Source organism: Acomys minous (assembly GCF_964271855.1).
Source record: "Acomys minous genome assembly, chromosome: 1".
NCBI classification, from domain to species: Eukaryota; Metazoa; Chordata; class Mammalia; order Rodentia; family Muridae; genus Acomys; species Acomys minous.
The window spans coordinates 82555271-82574996 of NC_140483.1; the positions used below are offsets into that span (position 1 = coordinate 82555271).

Here is a 19726-nt window from a genome sequence, read left to right on the forward strand (position 1 = left end):
CCTTACAAGTGGTAGCTTAAATTGATTCATTCCACCATTCCAAGAGGAAAGTGGAAGGTCTGTGACCTGGAGTTGGAGTGGACAAAGGTTCCCGTCTGGAGAACTGCAGAGCACATCAGCAAGCGCCTGCAGGTAGGGTTTGAGGAGAGCAGCTGAGCAGCATGTCTTCCAGGAAGAGCAACAGCTGACTGAAAGGAGGATGTGGGCGAGAACCTGTCCAGCCTCTTGGCTATGGTGGGAGAGATGTTTTTATAAAGAAAAGCCATGGTGTGATAATTCCTGTAAACATCTCAAGTGTTGGGCCTGCTCAAAAATATTGCTACCCCATGGTTGTGTATGCAGTGGTTTGGAGATCACTTCTTTGGAAAGGAAGAAGGATTCTACCTGTGGTAACTGAGAGCATGAGGTTGCTGTTTGTCTTCTGTATCTCAGTCCTCTCCTATGGAATAGAAGCCAGCATCTGCCTTCTGAGTTATCAGAACAGGTGGGGGGTATCCATGGTTTTATATCTAGCAGATGTTGAACAGACAGATGTTAACCATCATAGGCTTCAGAGTCAAGTTGAAGGGCAGAGATTTGTGCCAGTGAATAATAAAATATCAGGACCCAAGCGTAAGTAAGACACACTGAATCTCTTGTAACTTACAAGTTTGTACATTCCAAAGCAAGTGTTCTCACCTTTTTATATAGCGTTTCATATTGTGGAGTGATGCTGGCTAGGTCTAGTTGTCAGCTTCATACAGACGAACTGGGAAGAGTCTTTATGAGTGATTTCTACAGTGTGTTAGTCTGTGAGCTTGCACACATTTACTCGTCCTCTCTTGACTGTGCTGTGATGTGCCTAGGTGTTTAAGTCTTGTGGCCTTGGATTCTCTACTATGGTGGACTCTAACTTGGAATTGTGATCTTAAATAAATGCTTGCTCTCCTAAATTGCTTTTTGTCAGAATATTTTATTATAGTAACAGCAGTGAAAATAGGATAGGAGCGGGGGCTGGGGTCCCCATCTGTATGAAAGAACTCACCAAACAGCAACATGAATTCTCCCAGGCAATGGAATTCATGGCTGTTCCATCCTGAACCAGCGCAGGTGTCTAGCAGCCAAAAACCCAAAAGATGTTCCTTTTAAGGTCATTTCTCTGGTAAGGCAATCCTTTCACCCAGTCTTCAAGGACTTGTGTAAAACTTGTTCAGGATAATCCCAGCGGCTTGTTAAGAAGGCTTTCCAAAGGCTTCTTTGATAATGACAGGTAGCAGGCACAGCCATGTTAGCATGTTGTAAACAGTTTTAGAGGACAACGGATGCCACACACTGCACTTTATTTTTCTTTAGACAGACATGGGGAGTTAATGGTAATGTAACATTATCCAACAACACAAATCAAGTGCATTATATTTAACGGTAGCCAACTGGAGACTTACTTGACCTTAGCTATGCAAAGTACACTTACATATTTCTTGTATGTACAGTGCTATAGGTATCTGCCATACCTAAAAGTATCAACCTTAAAAGCAGCCCATGGCTAAAAGTACAAAAATCTTGATAACAAAGGTTTCAATACAAAAACACTTATTTGTACATGACTTGATTTAAAATATAACCCCAATATAACTGAAGCCAAAGCAAAGCTTAGCTGAAAACTTAAGAAGATATCATACTAAACAACCCCCCTCTCCAAAGCAAAGTGTCTCCTAAAGGAAACTGAATCTACCATCAATCCTTCAGATGTTATCTCCGGAGGGGAGAGTTTAATGAAATGAGCCAGCTGGAGGGCCCACTGCAGGTTTCCCAAGAGGGAAGGTGCAAGCAAGGCAGCATGGCCACATGGCCGCACATTAACATTCCCAGGATTTCCGATAAGCTGGCTTCTCCATGGCTGTTTTTGTCTTCTGTTCTGAACTCGGGGCACAACACACTGGCTTTAGGCTATTTTTCTTGGACATCCATGATGAAATGCTAAGGTACCATACACCCTCCACCTGCTTCTCTCTGTGCTGGTGAGATGCGCGGCACATAGGTGTCTATAGAGCTCTGAGGATTCCTAGGCTGAGGCTCCGGGATGGATGCAATCCTTTACCTAACTCGGTCCCACAACGTTTTCCTTAACTTTATCTATTTTCTTCTACACTGTGTATAAAAAAAAAATTGAGAAACAGATGTCCCTACCAACTGGAAGGTTGTTGTTTAAACATCTCATTGGTTAAAATGTCAAACTTACTGTTTGAACACTCGTTAGTCATAACCAACTTGAAACATATGCTCTCGCATGACCATATGAAGCCTGACTTTGAACTCTGTCACTGTCCCTGGAATCTGGTACCACAGAGCTTAGCGCAAAACCCTTCAAGGGGACGGAACTCTGAGCCCTGGAAAAGTCCCTCGCTCCCCACAGTTCTGCCTCTGCTGAAGGCCTTCACACTCTGGTCCAACTTGGAGAGTGTTGAACTCATCGAAGAGAGCTTCCTCTCTCCCACATCATAACAAATGTCTTTTGTCCCTATACTAATGGCATAGAAAAAAAAAATCCCTGAAAGATCCAAATTGGGCAACAATACAGATCTGATTAGAGCCTTCATGGGCCTGACAATGTAGAATTGTATTTCTTAAGAAGTGTGTAACCATATTTGTCTGAGCTGCAATAGACACCATAGTATAAGATCAGAGCAGAACTTCAGCGGTTCCCGAAGTTCCTTAGGCTGGCTTATATTTCAACCCTTCCCTGTTATTTTTTCCTGATAGGGTAGGCGTCTATTTCTAACCATAGGTGATAAGGAAGTATAAAGACACCCGCCACCCTCAAAGCCCAGTTAGAGATGAAGTTCACATTTATGAGTCCTTTTTAGTCTAGGGTTGCTTACAAATACAGACTGCCATTCATTGTGGAAGCTAGACCCTTGGGTAATAACCCCATTATCAACCCCATTATCAGTACTACTTCTTTTAATCGCTCTGAGTTCATTAGACACTTCCTATACCCTGCTTCCCCCTCCTCCAGACACAGCGAGGCTTTTAGATGTAATAAATAAGTATGTGCCAGTGAAAAAAATGTGCGTATGAATGAAAGCCACACCCAGACATGCAGAGACAAGCGAGTTGGGCAAGGTGGAGGGTTTTTCTTGAACTACAGGAAAGTGCTTCCTTAGCTGTGGCTGTCATGGAATTCTCAAGCCTGCACACATGCTCAGTCACTGAGACATCACTGGGAATGAACTTCTCCATTTTTTCCATCTCTCTTTCAGAGTGGGGGGGTGAGCAGTGGAGCACCGGAAGGCGCTGGGGTGCTCTTCTCCTGATTGGCCGTCTCTGAGCCTCACAATTCCGTGTCTCCTGGCTTTTATTGATAGAGAGAAGACTCTAAAGCTTACTGAGGAGTTGAGAGTTGGGTATGAAGCCCTTCTTAATATGAAATGCATGGGGATGGCTCGCTGTTGCCCGACTATGAAATATTTGAGACTATTTTTTAAAAAGGAGGAAGAAAAAGGTTAGTCAAGACTTCTATATACACTCCTTGCTCCTAACATGTTTTTAACAAGAAAAGCAAACCGTCGACTATGCTTAGAGCAAGTGCAGCCACAATACTGTCCAGTTCTGGGGTCCAGTATCTGGGTGAATTTGCCATTCAAATCAGAAAACAAAATCCCATACTTGAAGGAATCTTATGACCACCTTCTTCTTCTTCTTCTTCTTCTTCTTCTTCTTCTTCTTCTTCTTCTTCTTCTTCTTCTTCTTCTTTTCTTCTTTTTCTCTTCTTTTTAATATATATACATTTTCAAATACTCTACAAATCTCAGTTTGAACAATAATAACAAAAACAAAAGAGAAACAGGTTTTATATTTAAAATGTCTGTGTTCTTCATCGTAACTTCTAGAAAGCAGCTTGAAGGAGCCCCGCCACTCGCGTGTACTGCAAACTGATTCCATTGCAATGCTCTTGGCGGGATAGCAGCACAGGATTTGTTTTTCCATATTCATCACGTGGACTATGTAAACCTTTCATAGGATAATATTTTGCTTAAAAGTTGAACTTGAAAAGTTCTGATCATACTGTTCTCTGAAGCCTACTGAGAGGTCTGGCTTTCCTGCTCTTGCGACAATGCAAGGGCCTCTGCATTTCAGGGAGGCAGGCCCAGGGGAGGTGGGTAAGAGGGCTCCTGATGCACCTATGCTGGAACAGGCCACACAAAGCAACGCTCAGAAGGCCCACCACCAGAGCCAGATTCTAACCCTTTGCTCTGTTTCTCATCTGGATTTCCAACAGAATGGACCTCATGGGTTTAAGCACACATGCATGTAATCCTAGGTAACTTGAGTTAAATGCTGAATCGCCGAGGGACGAGTAAACCTTGAAGAAACAAGGTCAAAGGAACAACAGCTATATCCATCACAATAAACAATCCTGGGGGTTCTATACAGAGAAGTGAGTTTGAGCAAAGCAGCTGAGGGGGCAATGAACCCCAGGTTCTCTCCCCACCCTCCAGCTCTCTCAGGGGTTTCCCCTTTTCAGAAATGCTTTTGAAGAACCAAGAGACAAATATCTCAAATAGAAAAAGTATCTGTTTCATTACTAACAAAAATTCTAGGTCGTAAACTAAATACAATTTTTAAAATGCTGAGATGCATGGATTCTTTTTGAAAGCAGCTTTTGAAATACTAACCATGGAAATAAACATTGAATGAAGTACATTCCAACGCTAACACAGATGAATGATATACAATGTGATAATGCCACGAAGTCGCTCCACAAATGTCTCTGCGCTAATTCTAAACTTAGGGAGGAAGTGCTTCCCCTTTCATTAGCTAGACATCTTACTTCTTTTGTTATTCCTCTATAATTTTCCATCTTTTTTTTTTTTTTTTGGCCCCAGGATGTACAGATAATCTCCACATTCTATACATACCAAAACCTTTTATTCCCTCCCTCTGTCAGGTTTCCAAATCAAACCAAACTATAACAAGATAATGTTTTCCATGTAATTCCACAGACCTGGGCCATCCAGTCCTTGAACCTGGTCTCACTGCTTCCTTTGGATTCCTCTCCAAAGTGGCTTAAAGCCTTGCCTTAAATGTGACAGACCACTGCTAACAGGTGCTTGTGGCTGCCAAAGGGCCAAGGCTTCTTCTCCTGTGGGTGGTGTCCCTGCCCTCACCACACCCTCTGGCAGGACAGGCACTGAGCCTGCTTTCTCCTCTCTGCAGTGGCAAGTGTCTTCAGAAGGGTGTCTCGCAGGCTCCAGACAAAGCAGGCTGGCCTGGCAGGGCTGGGGGTAGCAGGCCCCAGGATGTGAGCCTGATGATTGCTCCATCTCACGGTGCAAGTCTGAGCTCTGTTGGCTCCAGACATTCAGAAATGAACCCACTCTGCTCCAAGCCCTGGGACGAGGCTGGTGAGGGCCACACTTGGCCAGGCCAGGGCTCCGCTGCTGAGCTACAGGGAGGTTCTCCTAGAAGCAGGCACTTGTGGCCGCCTGAAGGGCTGGGAGACCCCATTCTTCCTGATGCAGCAGAAGTCACCACCCATCCACTTCCTCAAATCCAGAAGCCTCCGTGAGTTTTGGAGGAGGGGTGGGTATATCCAAAATGTATGAATATCTACAGTCAGGGATTAAGGTACTGGATGATATTGTATAAACTGCTAAAAATGCTTCTCGGCACAATTGGTAGCTTAAAAAAATAACTTCCTATGGTTAAGGGCATTTTTCCATCACTGTCAGTCAGTGGGGGAACTCTTCATGGGTTCCAAGTCCATCTGAAGTTCCCAGCCTTTGTCCTATGACTGGGTATGTACCATGGGAGTCACATACAAAAGTCCTCTCTCCAGTTCAAGGAAGACCAGACTTCCTTGTAGGCACCTGCCCCCTACAATATCTTAGCCACCAGGGCCATTGTATGTAGATCACATTGAAGCCATATCCACGGATTCCAGCAGCCAGACTACAGGCTTCCCCAGCAGTGAAGATCCTGTGCCATTTGCTCTTTAGATGGGGGGGCCAGACCCCAGATCCGTGTCCACAGGCACAGGCCAGCAGGCAGAACCGCACGGGGTTCTTGGGAATTCCTGGTAGGGTTTTCAAAGCCTAGAGTTTCAATGGAAATGCCTTAAATAAATAAATCATTTTTCCTAAATAATGTAAAAAATAAATGATATTTCCCTTTGGCAGTAAATAGCTGATTCGACCGTTTGCCTGAATGTGTGTGTGTGTGTGTGTGTGCGTGTGTGTGTGTGTGTGTGTGTGTGTGGTATGCGCACGTGTGTATGTGTGTTCCGCTTTTAAAAAAGATCACAACTTTGTTTCATGGTACATTGCTGATAATGCATATTATTTCTACTGCTTTAGTGAACCTTTTGCATATTTGTTTAGGGCAGGTCTGTGGACCTCATTTGTGGCCCAGGTAGGCACCCAGAGTGATGCAGGCCCCCACCAGGGCCAGGCTGAGCAGGGTCTTCAGAGAGAGCCAGGAGAAATCAAACAGAGGCCGCATGCTGGGACCATATAGTTCCACAAAGGCATCCTGCAGTGGGGAAGAGAAAAAGACAAAGAAAGAACATTAACCACAAGAGAGCTCAGAAGGCCTCCCCATCAGCAGGACAGAGGCATGGCACCATGTACCTCAGCATGCCAGGCGACCTCAGATGTCAGTGGGCAATTCAAAAAACTACTCTTTGCAGGCAATGGTCTGGGAAGCAGCTTACTCAGTCAGAGGTGTTTACATGCCAAGTGCTCAGACACTCAGCAGTACATAAAACGTGAAGCTAGAAGTTCATATTGTACAAAGCTCTGCGAAACAGGGCTCACCCCGAGGAAATATCATATCCATCAGCAATGGATAAGAAAGTGTTCAGGAGAAGTCAGTTTATAAAGACACTGGAGAAAATTGGCCGTATTGCAATTCCTTTTTTTGCTAGCATGGCCATTCATAAAACCGATGAAGCATTGTCCAGGCAATGCTGCCTACATATTTTTATTGTGTGCTTGCTGTATCCTAGGGACTGTACATTCATTTTCTTATTTATTCTTCTTACCGGTCTTACAAAATCATTTTAGGTCTTCCTGTACAGAAGATGAAAATCTCGCCACCTGCCTGTTGTAGCAGGGGCTGTCAGTCACGGGGCACTTGTGAGGGAGTGAGAAAAGCTTGGCATAAGGGCCAAGGTTTCAGGTTGCAGTTTTGACAAATAGTCAACCCACACCACTTGAAAAAAATGTACTGAGTAAGGGGCAGGATAAGCCTCTCAGAATCAATAAGTGGTAGAACCAGGATTTGAATCCATATCCAAGTGAATGCCCTTCACTCTGCCCTCCATGGCGCTGGGATTCTGGCTGTGTGCCACCGCACCTAGCTTTTCACACAATTCTGGGAATTAAAAGCAGGTCTTTATGCTCTCGCAGTAAGTGCTTTACCGGCTGAGCCATTTCCTCAGCCCTCACATTGTTTTGAATCTGACCTACTTTGGCCACATGCCTTCTATATGGAACTGCCTCTGAGGATCCTGAATAAGTCTTACAGGGGAGGCTAAAGGCATGGCTAGGAGAGCTGCTCGCATTGCTAGATATATATTTACATGGCTATTTTTCATGACTGCATAGTATCCTGTACCACACTTTATAAACAACATTTTTATAGTGTTTCATACTTTAGGAATTATAAGTAATATTGTCATATACCTTTGTATATAGGGTGTTTAGCCATTCATTTTTGAAAGAATAAATTCCTACAACTCTATTGACAATGTGCATCAAAGTTGTTAACAATAACCATGAAGGGATTGTGCTGACCTGTTCTTGCCACCCCATAGTGGCCTTCTGACCAAAGTCACTGTTTGCAAAGTATCTGTGGTTTTGGGTGGTGGCTCATATGAAAGACCATCTTGTCTCCCAAGGATATCTGAAAATAATTTGTCCTCTTTATCTGGGGCAAATGAACTAATAGCATCTAGTGGGTAGCTATCAGGGATGTCAACATCCTGTAAGGCATGCTCAGCCTCTACTAGGGAGAACGACTCAGAACCAGATGCCAATGGCACTGAGGCTGAGACGTTTTAATTGACGGGACACCCCCTAGACCAACGGCCACAGGAGAACACGCAGCCCGGGTGCACATCAGCGATGCTGGCCACCTTTGCAATAGACTGAGTTGCCAGCTGGCCCCAAGCAAATGCTGGTTATCTCTGGAGGGGCTAGACTAACTTTTGCCAGGAGGGGGCGCAAATGATTTCTTTTTATATATTTATTGTTGGGAGAATCTAAATTTGAGTTCCAGAAGAGACAGCAAAGGGAACAAATGCAATACATGCAAGGGACTCTCAGTCACAGTTCAGGTCCCACCCTGACAATTCCCGAAGACGCATCCTTCCCTGTGCATGAGAATGGGCCACCTGACCAGAGGAGGTAGAGGAAGAACAACGGCCATGTCTGGCGGTCCTCTCCCATCTCTTCAATAGCCATGAGCTTGTGAGCCCAGCCAAAGATACCCTAGTGCTTCAGGGCATCCTTGACCCTGGGCTGCTTGTAACTCTGCTGCTCCAGGCAGCATCCCAAGGATCATTTCCCAAGTGCACCATAAAGAGACGGCGTTCTGAAAAGGAGGTGAGCTAAATTAGTACCTCTCCGCCCAAAGACAGGGGGCTGGGCTTTGAAGCCCGAAGGGTCTGGAAAGCCTCTGAACTTGCAGATGCATCAGGGGCAGACCCCTCTGGTCTGAACACTTCTTAGTTTGTGGCCTTCAGCAAATTCTCCAACCCGGAACCTTATTTATCGCACGCCTAGTTGTACAATTGGTGGCTGTGACGGGTAACATATGTTCCTTCAATCCATCTGTCAGTGTGGTCCAGAAGGGCAAGCAACACAGTGACAGCGATGTGTCCTGTTGTCTGCGCCCTCCATCTTGCCCTCTGGGAGCCATGCACCGGCTCCACCCACCTATGCCCTCCAGTGGGAATGCCTAATCGCTCCTGTGTGCAAGCTGCCGCCCAGCTCCCCTAGAGCCAGCATTAGCTCTGACGATGGATGGACGTGAGGCAGCAATGCCTGCTTGTGCTATATAGTTCACTAGTCCCTCACATTGTAGGGCAGCATGGCGGTGAATCGTCTAACCTCTGGAGAAGGCAGGAGGAGGTCCCTACAGCCTGCCCTCTGTAATCCCAGCATGTATGCCAGGGGCCCCTGTGGCCTCAGAACTGAACCTCTGAAGACGTGTTTCTAGAGAGAACCCTGCTTTCTCAAACATCCCAATTAGGGAGATTTCTAAAGTCTTTTGAAGAGCCTGTCATTATTTGTTTAAGCTTGAAAGCCATTTTTAAAATATGTATTTGCTCATTTTATGTATTAAAAACAACAAAGGGCTGGAGAGGTGGCTCAGTGGTTAGGAGCATATGCTGCTCCTGCAGAGGACCGAAATTCAGCTCCCAACACTCAGGTTGGGACGTTACAAATCCTGAAAATTTAGCTTCAGGGGATCAAGGTCCATGGCCTCTGTGGGGACCTGTACTCATGTGTACATCCTGACACCCAAATAAATACACACAATTTAAAATAAAACAAATATCTTCTCTTAAAAAAAGCCACAAAGATAGGAAAGACAATCTTGGTCTTTGACACTTGGTTCTCTCTGCATGTCCAGTGAGTGCAGGGTCCCGGCTCATGTCAAAGATGGCACAGCTTCCCCACTGCACCTGCAGGGCCTAGGGGTGCTCACAGGCCCCAGGAGAGGTCCTTTGTCCTCTGCTGGTCTCCACGCGTCAGATAGGGAGAAGAAATCCCCCTCCCCACGTACTTTTCTTGCTCTTTGCAAGTTTCACACTGTGAGGCTACAGACAGTCTTAGTGTGCATTCACCCAGGGTGACCCACAGGGCAAAGTGCTCAATTCAGAGAGGGATGGACAGTGACAGGCCAGTTCTCAGCTACAGCGGTGCCCATTGCTCTATGCTGCACCGCAGCTACACGCCAGCTTGTCTCTGGAGTCCTATTCTTGGTCTCTCTCATGCACCCCTCCCTGAAGGCCGCTCACCCTTCAAACTTTACATCCCTCGCTCAGAATCTTTTATGAAATGTTGTTTAAGGAAAAAATAAAGTTGGAAAAACCCAAACTGAGCTGGTTGGCAAAAAATGGATGAGATTTAAATAAAATCAAGAGCCAAAAATGGGCTGGCTGGCTGGGCTGGCTGGAGTCGGGGCATTCTAAGACGCCTGGTGAAGTCTGTGATCCCAGGCAGGGGTGAATGAAGAAAGCCCTGGAGTCTGGCGGTGCTTCTGAAAAGACTTTAAAATGTTATCTTTCTCTTAGCCATCCCACTTTTAGTTATTTACCTTGAAAAATTAACAAAAACAACTGGTTGTGTTTACTAGAAATACCACCAAATAATTTAAAGGCCCGAAAATAACATCAGCACATGTGTGTAATGGGTCCACCAAACAGAAATACACTTTAGCACACTAGTATATCATAGCAATCACCTACACATTTGTGTGTGTGTATGCAAACATACACACGGTCACCCACGTGCACATCTCGTCCCTGGGGTTCTGCTCCATTCCACACTGTGCCTTGTCTCAGCTTCCAGGTATTTCCAAAAACCACACCAAACAGTACAGCACTGAGGAGCACTCAACACACAGCTTCTGAGGAGCTCAGCAATTTCCAGCTCTGTCAGAGCCTCTCATTCTCCCCAGGACTGTGCCAAGCAGTCACCCCCCTTTCCTACGTGCACTGCTTTCTTTGTGGCAGTTAATGGCACCCCCTTTTGAGTAACTTGGGGCCAATGGGCACAAACTGCCACAAAAGCTTGTTTGGGGTCACTCATCTGTCTTCTATGGTTCTGGAACTTTCCTCCACCAACTGTCCCCACTCTTCAGCACCATTCTGCTTCACCGTTTCTTCTGCCTCTTCCTCTTGGCATATAAATGTCTGACTTTATCACAATGTCTGTGTGATGCACCCTAGCTGCCATCTTCTCTCTTTCCTTTTCCAGACAAGCTGCCAACCCCTCTCTTTGGTTCTGTTTTCCACCTTCATTTTACCAACATCTTAGTAACTTCCTTCTATGCTTCTGAGAGCACTCCATGGCACTCACAGCTGCTGTGTGCTTAAGGGCCAGCATGCTTGTCAGCTCCTCTTGTCTCTTGGACTTTCCTTGCTAAATCCTTCATGGGCACCTTTCTCCTCCTCTGATGGTCCAGATACATACTCGATGTCACTGGTTTCTGCATGGACCCCCATCTCACTCTGTGTCAATCTCCTTTCCTGCTCCCATCTTAAACACCGCCCCTGTGAAGAAGTCTATGAAGTCATTGTACAGATTCCTATCCTTATTCAAGCTGCCAGATTCCAGTTGCTTTCCTTTGTGCTTTATATGTGCATGTTCACACATGGTGTGCATATATGTACACAGGTGCAGATAAGCACTTGTGTGTGTTGTATGTGTATGTTGATATGTTTTGCATGTGGGCATGCAGGTACACATTCATGCCTGTTTATATTGTATGTTCACATGGGTGTACATGTACGTATGTGGGTGCACATACACACCATGTGTGTTGTATGTGTATGTTCATATGAGTGTGCATCTACAAATTCAGGTGCATGCACACACACACACATCAAAGCCAGAAATAACATTGGGTATCTTCTTCAGTTGCTTTCTGTCTTACTTTTGGAGATACTGAACATAAAGCTCAACAGTTCAGCTATGCTGGATGACTGGTGAACTCCAGGCACCCTCCTGTCTCTGCCTCCCTAGTGCTGGGATGTGTGATGTCATCCTAGGTTTGACATGGGTTCTAGAGATTCAAATGTCGGCCCTCGGGCATTTGCAGCAAGTACTGTGTCAACTGAGTTATCTCTTTAACCCTCCAGTTACATTCTAACATCATTCCCTCCACCAACTCTGCCCCTCTTCCCGCCATCATGGTGCACATGCCACTGACCCGAGAGCATTCTACTGTTAGCATGGCTTCCCCCGCTAACACACCCAAAGACAAAGACTAAGGATAAGCAATCTACCTGGGAGATGACCACAGGATGCTAAAAGTAGAAAAAATGCCAAGTTAGAATCTCCTCTCCCAGCAAGAGATACCCTATCCTTGGAGAGATTAACCCTGCTGGAGGAACCTAGGACCAGCATGGAACACTAAGCTGGGAGATTTAGACAGTAACTCCTGGTATGCAGAGCAAGAAGCCTGGCTCTACACAGGTGCCAGTGTCGTAGCACCTGCAACCCACTGTGTGCGGGTCAAGTGGCTCTAGAGCAGGGAGACGGGTTCCATGTGGCTTGGAGCTGGAGGTGAAGTTAGTTAACACTGCAGGGGGAAGGCTTGGTAGGTAGGGGTGATGTCTGCAGTACTGACGACCACCAACACAGATCTCCATCTCCATCTCTGCCTCTTACACTTACTTCTGTGGTTTCCAATCCATGCTCTCTACCTCCAGTCTCGTGTTCTGCCATTAAGTGTTTTCCTGTTGTAGCCAGAACGCTCTATCTAGTTACAAGCCCTTCACCTCAATGTTTCTTCTCAAAGACCAAATTCTTCAAGTCTGGCCCATTCTTCTCACTTTCTTCTTTTTGGTGAACTCTTGCTCATTCAGAGACTCAAAATAGCCATTTTCTACAGACAACTTTCTTTAACACTAAGCAAAAACAAATTTTTTTTCTTGTCACCTATGGCATGAATAGTCTCTTTCCATGTTTGCCTCCTCCAACCATTAGCACCTGCAGCTGAAGGTCTGTATTCTGTTTCTCTGTGGATCCCTGGAGCAGGTGTCTGTCACCTACTAACCATTTGACAAATACACACATTAGTGGAAGAAGCTGGTTTCTTTGATTATATAACAGAGCTCCCAAAGTAAGGGACAGTCTTTAGAGAAGGAGCACTTGAAAGCCAAATAAAGCGCCAACTTAAAGAACACTCACTGTTCTTTGCAGCAACCTCCAGTTCCTTCCCAAAGGAAGGATGCTCAGCCAGCTCACAGGGTGCATCAGTCATCTACGTGGGGACTTGCTGGTCAGATTCTGTGCTGCTGGGTTGCTAAGTGTTACATCACTTCCACCTTCATTCACGGTGAACCTCCACGAGGCAGGTGTCTGACTGCAAGCCCTCCACACTGGAAAGACACACTTACAAAATGCTCTCTACAAGTAAATGCACAACAATCCAGCCAGTAGGTTGCAGCTGGCCGTGTTCATGTCTGTTGCATAAAACAAGGGTGATGAGCAAGGTCCAGTGCTATTTCTGGACACTCAGGCAGACATAAGCAAGCTGGGTAGTTCTGAGTCGTAGGCGCTTCTTCAGAGGCAGGAGACTCACTCCCGGCATCATCTATTTGCTGATATTAAACACTTAGGCCCAAGAGGATGCCAGTGAGACAAGGAGGTGAAGGTGGCATCAAGGGCATACTCATCAGTGAAGGCCGGAAGTGCTCCGTGAGGGCGAGGAAGCCGTGATTGTCTCGATACCAGAACTGGCTCCGAGCGAAAGCAGAAGCATGCACTCGCAAGGAAGTGAGGGCTTTTTTTTTCTACTTGAGTAAAGCAGCTGGTGAGGAAGTGACTCCATTTCCCCCCTATCGTTTGGCTAGGCAGGATTTCCTCTGTAGCCACGTTGTGTTAAACAGGCCCTGAGGGTTCCCTCTGCAGAAAAGGCTGGCTTTGTCAGTGGCATGCTTGTGTCTGTTCCCGGGGCCTTCAATTCTGAGCCTTCCCTCGTCTCCCAAAATCCTGACTTCAGGTTTGAGGGAAAGGAAAATGGAAAGACAACTTTGACCATCTAGCTGAAGGCCACACACAGTGGCTTGGCCTCTAGGTGGGAAAGGGACACACTGGCGAGGCATGAGACGTGCCACTTTTATTCCTCAGGGTATCCATCACCCAGTCAATGCACCTCCATCTTGGAGAGGCCCTGGGCCTAGAGGGCAGGGATCTTTGAAGCACAGGCCAAAGACATATCCAACAAAACCTAATCTAAGCATCATTTGGTGGTAAGTAGAAACCTGCTGGACAAATGACAGGAGAGGAGAAGCCCAAATGCAACACAAATAGAACTTGCTTGCCTGAAATGGGTTGGCATATATTTTATTATAAAAACTTAGCTAGGCTATAAATGAGGTGGTGGGTCTCAGGAGCCAAAGAGGGTGCGAGGTGAAAGACACGAAGACTGCTTCATTTCTGGAGCAGAACAATGTGAAAGTAATTGACAGAGGGATCTGTGACACAGCCACAAGGCTGGTCAAAGGGCGCCCAGCCATATCCAGCTGCTCCAGCAGACCCACAGACAGACCCACAGGCCCTGGCAAGAACGTGAAGGGTCCTGGGCCCACTCACCACCTGACCTGACATGAGCAGGAAAGGAGCACAGACGCAAGCTCCTGGTACAGTCCAGCCATGCGACTCCTGTGGGGAGGGCTGCCTGTCCACCTGTGGCTCAGGTCCCTCCTATACAGGGAGTATGAGCAGGCCCACACTTCAGGAGACATATGTGGAAATGGGCGTAGGTTAACAGCTGTGCCCTTCCATTCACCAAATTCATACCAAAAGAGATGGGCGTCTCGATCAGTACCCAGCCCTGGCATCTTATCTCCAGCTTGCTTGTTCATTTCATCACCAGACATGATTTTGTGGAAAGCACCGAGGAGCCTTTACGTATGACCTGTCTCTGTGGAGAGCTTCGAGGTGCCGCGCCTTAACAAGGCGCAGGTTTCCGCCATCCCGACGGCGAGTACTCTCTAAGATAAACAAGTCCTTATATGGCAAAAGGCTGTGCAAGGGTAACTGGTGATCTGATGACGAGCAGTCCTGCTCTGACGCGGACCTATGAGGAGGTGGCACCTGGCATGAGCTGATTGGCCCTTGAGTTGTACTTAAGCTTGGCCCTTCCCTTCTTTGGGGCCATTCCCACTGAGCTTAATCCTGAGTAAAGATCTCGAGAAGTCTGGTTGTTGGCGTCTTATTTCCGCTGGACAGTGCGGCACCAACAGTCTCTATGGTATAACTTCTGAGTGATATTCTATAAGCACACCGCAGCTTTAATGGGCATGGGTTTGTTCAGTCTATTCAAAGCATTTTATGCATGTAGGGACATTGGTCTTGCAGTGTCCTGGCCCGGAAGGAAGACACTTAGTGTGTGGTACTCATTTATAACATGTCTGCAGAGCCACAGAGGGAGGCACTGGCATCAGTTCCTTTTCTGGTTATTGTGCTAAATGATGTGGCTATAAGAGACGACGGGTTTATTTTGATTCCGGATTTGAGGATGTTGTCCATCATGATGGGAAAGGCATGGTGGCAGAAGTGTGAAGCTGCTCATAACATCCAGGCAGTGCAGGAAGCAGAGCTGAGGGCAGGGAGGGGGCTGGGTTAGAACTCCTCTGCCTCTCCTGGTAAGCCCTGCCTCTGACAGGTTCTATAACCTGGGGACCAGGTACTCACTTGGAGTGGATAAGTTTGTGGGGGGCACACACTGCTGGCCTCACTGCCTCTGAGGCTTTGCCCTGGCTGTTTCTCCACTTTGCTTTCCACATTCCACTTTGTCCTCTTGGCCAGAGCTCTTCCTGGTGGTATGACATTTCTATCTTTGGATGTACAACATGTTGTTATTTGGGGGAGAATATCAGTTTGTGTTATTGAGTTACTTAAGAAAGCACGATGTGCAAAAATCTTACTATAGCTAGTTAGATAATAAGAAGATAGCTAACCAAACTGAAAAGCAGGCAAAGAATTTGAATGGACATTCTGCTACATGGTGTTCATGTGACCAATAAGTACATGAAATACACGGAAGATTATTAGTTATTAGGGAAATGCCATTGGAACTACAATGAGCTTGCACTTCAGAACTACTAGATGGCTGTAATTTTTTTAAATGGACAGTAACATTTGTGAGAATGTAGCATATTGGAGCCTTAACATGATGGCAGTGGGAATATAAAAGGGTGTGGCCACAGTAGAAAACACTTTAAAGGTTCTTTAAATAGTTACTTTGAGCTACTGCATGAAGCAACAGTTTAACTCCTAGTATGCAATCAATATAACTGAAGACATATGCTCATATAAAAACTCGAACACATCGGCATTATTTGCAAAAGGCAAAGAGTAGAAATAGCCCAACTATCTGCTACCTGATAAACAGAAAACACACAGTATGTCTACACAGTGGGATGCTATGTATCCATAAAAGGAATGAGGCAATGCGCTGTGCTATAGGCTGGGTGAATCCTGAGACAAAATCTCAATGAGAAAAGCCTGGCATAAAAGTCCAAGTGCAGTACAATTCCGCTTACGTGAATTGTCCCAAATAGGGAAGATTCAGAGACAGAAGTCAGATGAATGGCTGCCAGGAGCTCGGGACAATTACAGAATAACTGTCAATGGGTACAGACGTGCTTTTAGGTCGATAAAAGAAAAGGTCTGGACTTAGTGGTGCTAGTACTAAACTCTTTGAATATTAAAAACCCAATGAATTCATCATAGTAAGTGGAATTCCATGGTAGATGAACTATATTTTTAAAAATGACTATATTTCTTGCAATCCACGAGGGGGAGGCTTGACAATTTTATACTATATGGAATTGGACAGAGTGTCTGAATCTGCAGCTCTGCTTAGAAGGTATGTGAACCAGGGAGGTGAGACTCCTTTCATTATGAATGTCTCCCCCACAGTTAGCCTTTAAAAGCAAACTACAGCAGGATTGTTCAGCCGACTTGTTGTGGGTGAGGAGTCAGGCCAGCTGAGTGCGCCCCGTGATGAGGTGAGAGGCCCACATTCTTGAAGGCCGTACAATTCCTTCCTCTGCAAACTGTTGCTCCATCTGGGCTTGCGCTGTCAAGGTCTTGTTCTGTTTCTCCAGCATCCTTGGGGATATGGCTTAGGATGTACTGGTGAATGCCAGAAGGTATGTTAGCAAAATTGATTCCCCTCACAGTGGTCCATCTCAATAGCATTCTGCTTTCACAGGCCCCTGCTGGCCTCAGAACTCACTTCCTGGGCTCAGGCCCCTCTGCTAGGGCTCTGACCTGTGTCCCTCCCCCCTAGCATGGGAAAAGGTGCCGTGCCACTGGTGTTTGTTTCCCTGTGCCTCCAATCTCTGCCTTTATAAGCATACGCCAGCTATTTTTCCCAGAAGTCCTTCCCCAGCCTCTCCACACCCCGTATTTCTATACAGCACATTTTGTACCATTATTTTGTTTTCAAGAGACAGGGTCTTACTTTGTTACCTAGCTTGGTCTCAAGCTGAGTTTCTGTGATGCTTTCCCTAAGTTCTCCCACCTCAGCATCCCAGTAGCTGTGACCACAGACATTCACTATTGCGCCTGGAATTCATGCCAATTTTACTTAGTCCCAAGAAGCCAGTGTACCTCAGATTGGGAGAAAAGTGTGAAGCTCTGCTTGTGCTGGGAGCCAGATGGGACTCTCCATGTCTGGAGCGCAGTTAGCATTAGATAGGACCCCAGTGTCTGAGGCTACTGTGTTCTCACTCGTTTCCTTGTCTCTGGCCACTGGCCCACCTGCCCCACTGCCCACCCTTATACACGAGTGTGAACATAAGCACCAAAGCTCCACAGGACCAGAGGCAGCTGGGTACACTCACCGTGTAGGTCATTCCCTGGGCCACACACGTAGTGTCCACTATGTCCCCCATGTGGCCTGTGAACATGTGGCCTGGCCCTGCATATCAAGGCAAGAGTTAATTCATGAAACTATGCCAAAAATGGGAACTGAAAGCACATGCTTCTGAAGTTCTGAGCCTGGTCGAATCTCCGCCATCGGTACATCGCTGCTGGGGCCAGGGAACAGAGGGAGCTCTGCATTGACTAAACAGGGAGGAGCAGAGTTAGCAGCCAAATGTTGGCTTTCTCACTTGTTTAAAGCAGCAAGTGTTGACTGAGGCTGGTGGGAGGGGGTACAAAGAACCTGCATTTCCAAATGGGGAGTTCAACCCTGGAGGGGGCACATAGGAGTAAGGAGCTCAAAGGAGAAGCTGTTTCCATCGGTGACATCTGCTGGGCACTGACCAGCTGTGCCATCTACAGGGCGCCTTCTTCCTACTGGTTTTTTGGGGATCTGGGACAAATAAGTCCCACACTCTACCTAAAGGTCACAGCCTACTAATATCCCAAGCCAAAGCACCCCTAAGACAGAACGAGTCTCAACTTGCTCCTGACCCCCCGCTTGGCAGCCCTAGGAACTATTCCTTCTGCAACAGTCAAAATGGTTGAGATGGTCCCTGGAGCACCCCATAGGAGAGGCTTTCTATCTGCACCATCAATCCAGCCATCCGTAAAGGAAGGGTGATTACATCCTCTCCGTCCCAGGCGGGGGTTGATACATGGCGGTGAATTCAGCGTGTTCCATGTGGGCGCATTCAGGAAAATCTGCTTTCGTTTTGTAGTTTATGACTTAGCTCAGTTCACCTGGACAGACTCAGTGTGAAGAAAACCAGATGCATTTCAAGGCACACTGGCTGGCTCTCTGACAAGCCTCTTCCTTCCTCCAACTGTCTTCCTGAGCACAGAAAGGACAACCCGCTATGTCTCGAGGAAAACGCAAAGCCTGTGTGTTGCTAACACCAGCTGTTAGGAATGGAGCATATGAATGCTGAGCAGGGTCAAGGCTGGTGTTCTGGATTCAAGCTCATTAACACAGGGCTGAGATATGCTGGCATGGCGGCTAACCGAGAGGGTCCCAGTCAGTGTGCGTTGGCTGCCAGAACTAGAGGGCCATATATGGAGAGGGGGACAGAGGGAAGGAGGAAAGGAGGGGTGAGAAAGGTGGATGGGGGGAGCTGAAATCTCTTCCGTCAGCAGAACCCCCAGACACATTGATTAGATGGCTGGCCTGAGGCCACTGACATAAGACCTGTCATAAGGCCAGTCTAAGTGAGTCTGATGCAGACACAAGCAAAGTCCACCCACTGTCCGAAGCACTCGAGTGCTCTTAGTGATGGGTATTTTGAGTGAGAAGTGCTCTTGGGTACTTAACTTCCAAGGTAACTGTTTCTGTCATCTTGTAGCCTGCCAGGCTGTACCTGCAGAAGAGCATATATTTGCTGACTGAGTCATGTCTCTGGGCCCATGAGCACTGGCGATGCCTCAGTCGGAGATGAAAGTTCTTGAGCTGGATTGGCATGCCGGTTGTCAACACCCGAGTCTCTACTTGTGACTTTCCAGTAACCCCGTCTACTGAAACCGTGATGCTGGACTGCTACAGCAGCAGCCAGTAACGCTGTATTTACTAACGGCTCTGTGCACAGCACTGTGTTAGTACTTTAGGGGAGGCTGGTGATCAGGGCTTCACGTGACAACAGCAATGCTCACTCATTACCCAGAAGCACCTCACAAATGCCAACTCGAGAGAGAGTCTCCCATAAGAGCATAAGAAGCTCAAGCTTGGGGAAGGGGAGGCATTGGGAGGGGACACTGGGTTTGGCACCTTGGCTCACTTTGGATCCAGGTGCATGAAGCATCATATTTTTTTTTTTTGTAACAAATCACTGCAAACTCTGTAAGTCCTTACTTCATGGCGGCTTTTCTCAGTAAGGAGGCCTGGCTTCCACTCCTTTGAATCTATCTTTGGAATTTGATTCAGGCCACCCAAAGGGATTCAGACCACTCCTCAAAGCATTCATCTAGTGTCTACTTCTGGCCAGACACTAAATCCGAGATGCAGAGTGAGAGCTAACTACTGTGCCAGGCCCCATAGGGTGGCTTTTTATAAACAACACAGGACAAGAGACTCACAG

The 19726-nt window shown here is 46.7% G+C and overlaps 1 protein-coding gene across 1 annotated transcript in view; it reads right to left on the reverse strand.

Moving 5' to 3' along the window:
* Positions 1-1302: 1302 nt before the first annotated feature.
* Positions 1303-19726, reverse strand: part of BCL2 (BCL2 apoptosis regulator) — a 173136-nt gene continuing 154712 nt past the window's right edge. The window contains exon 2 of the mRNA XM_084763218.1: positions 1303-6510. Coding sequence (XP_084619344.1) covers positions 6376-6510 — 135 coding nt within the window. The 3' untranslated portion in view covers positions 1303-6375. The remainder of the gene's footprint in view (positions 6511-19726) is intronic.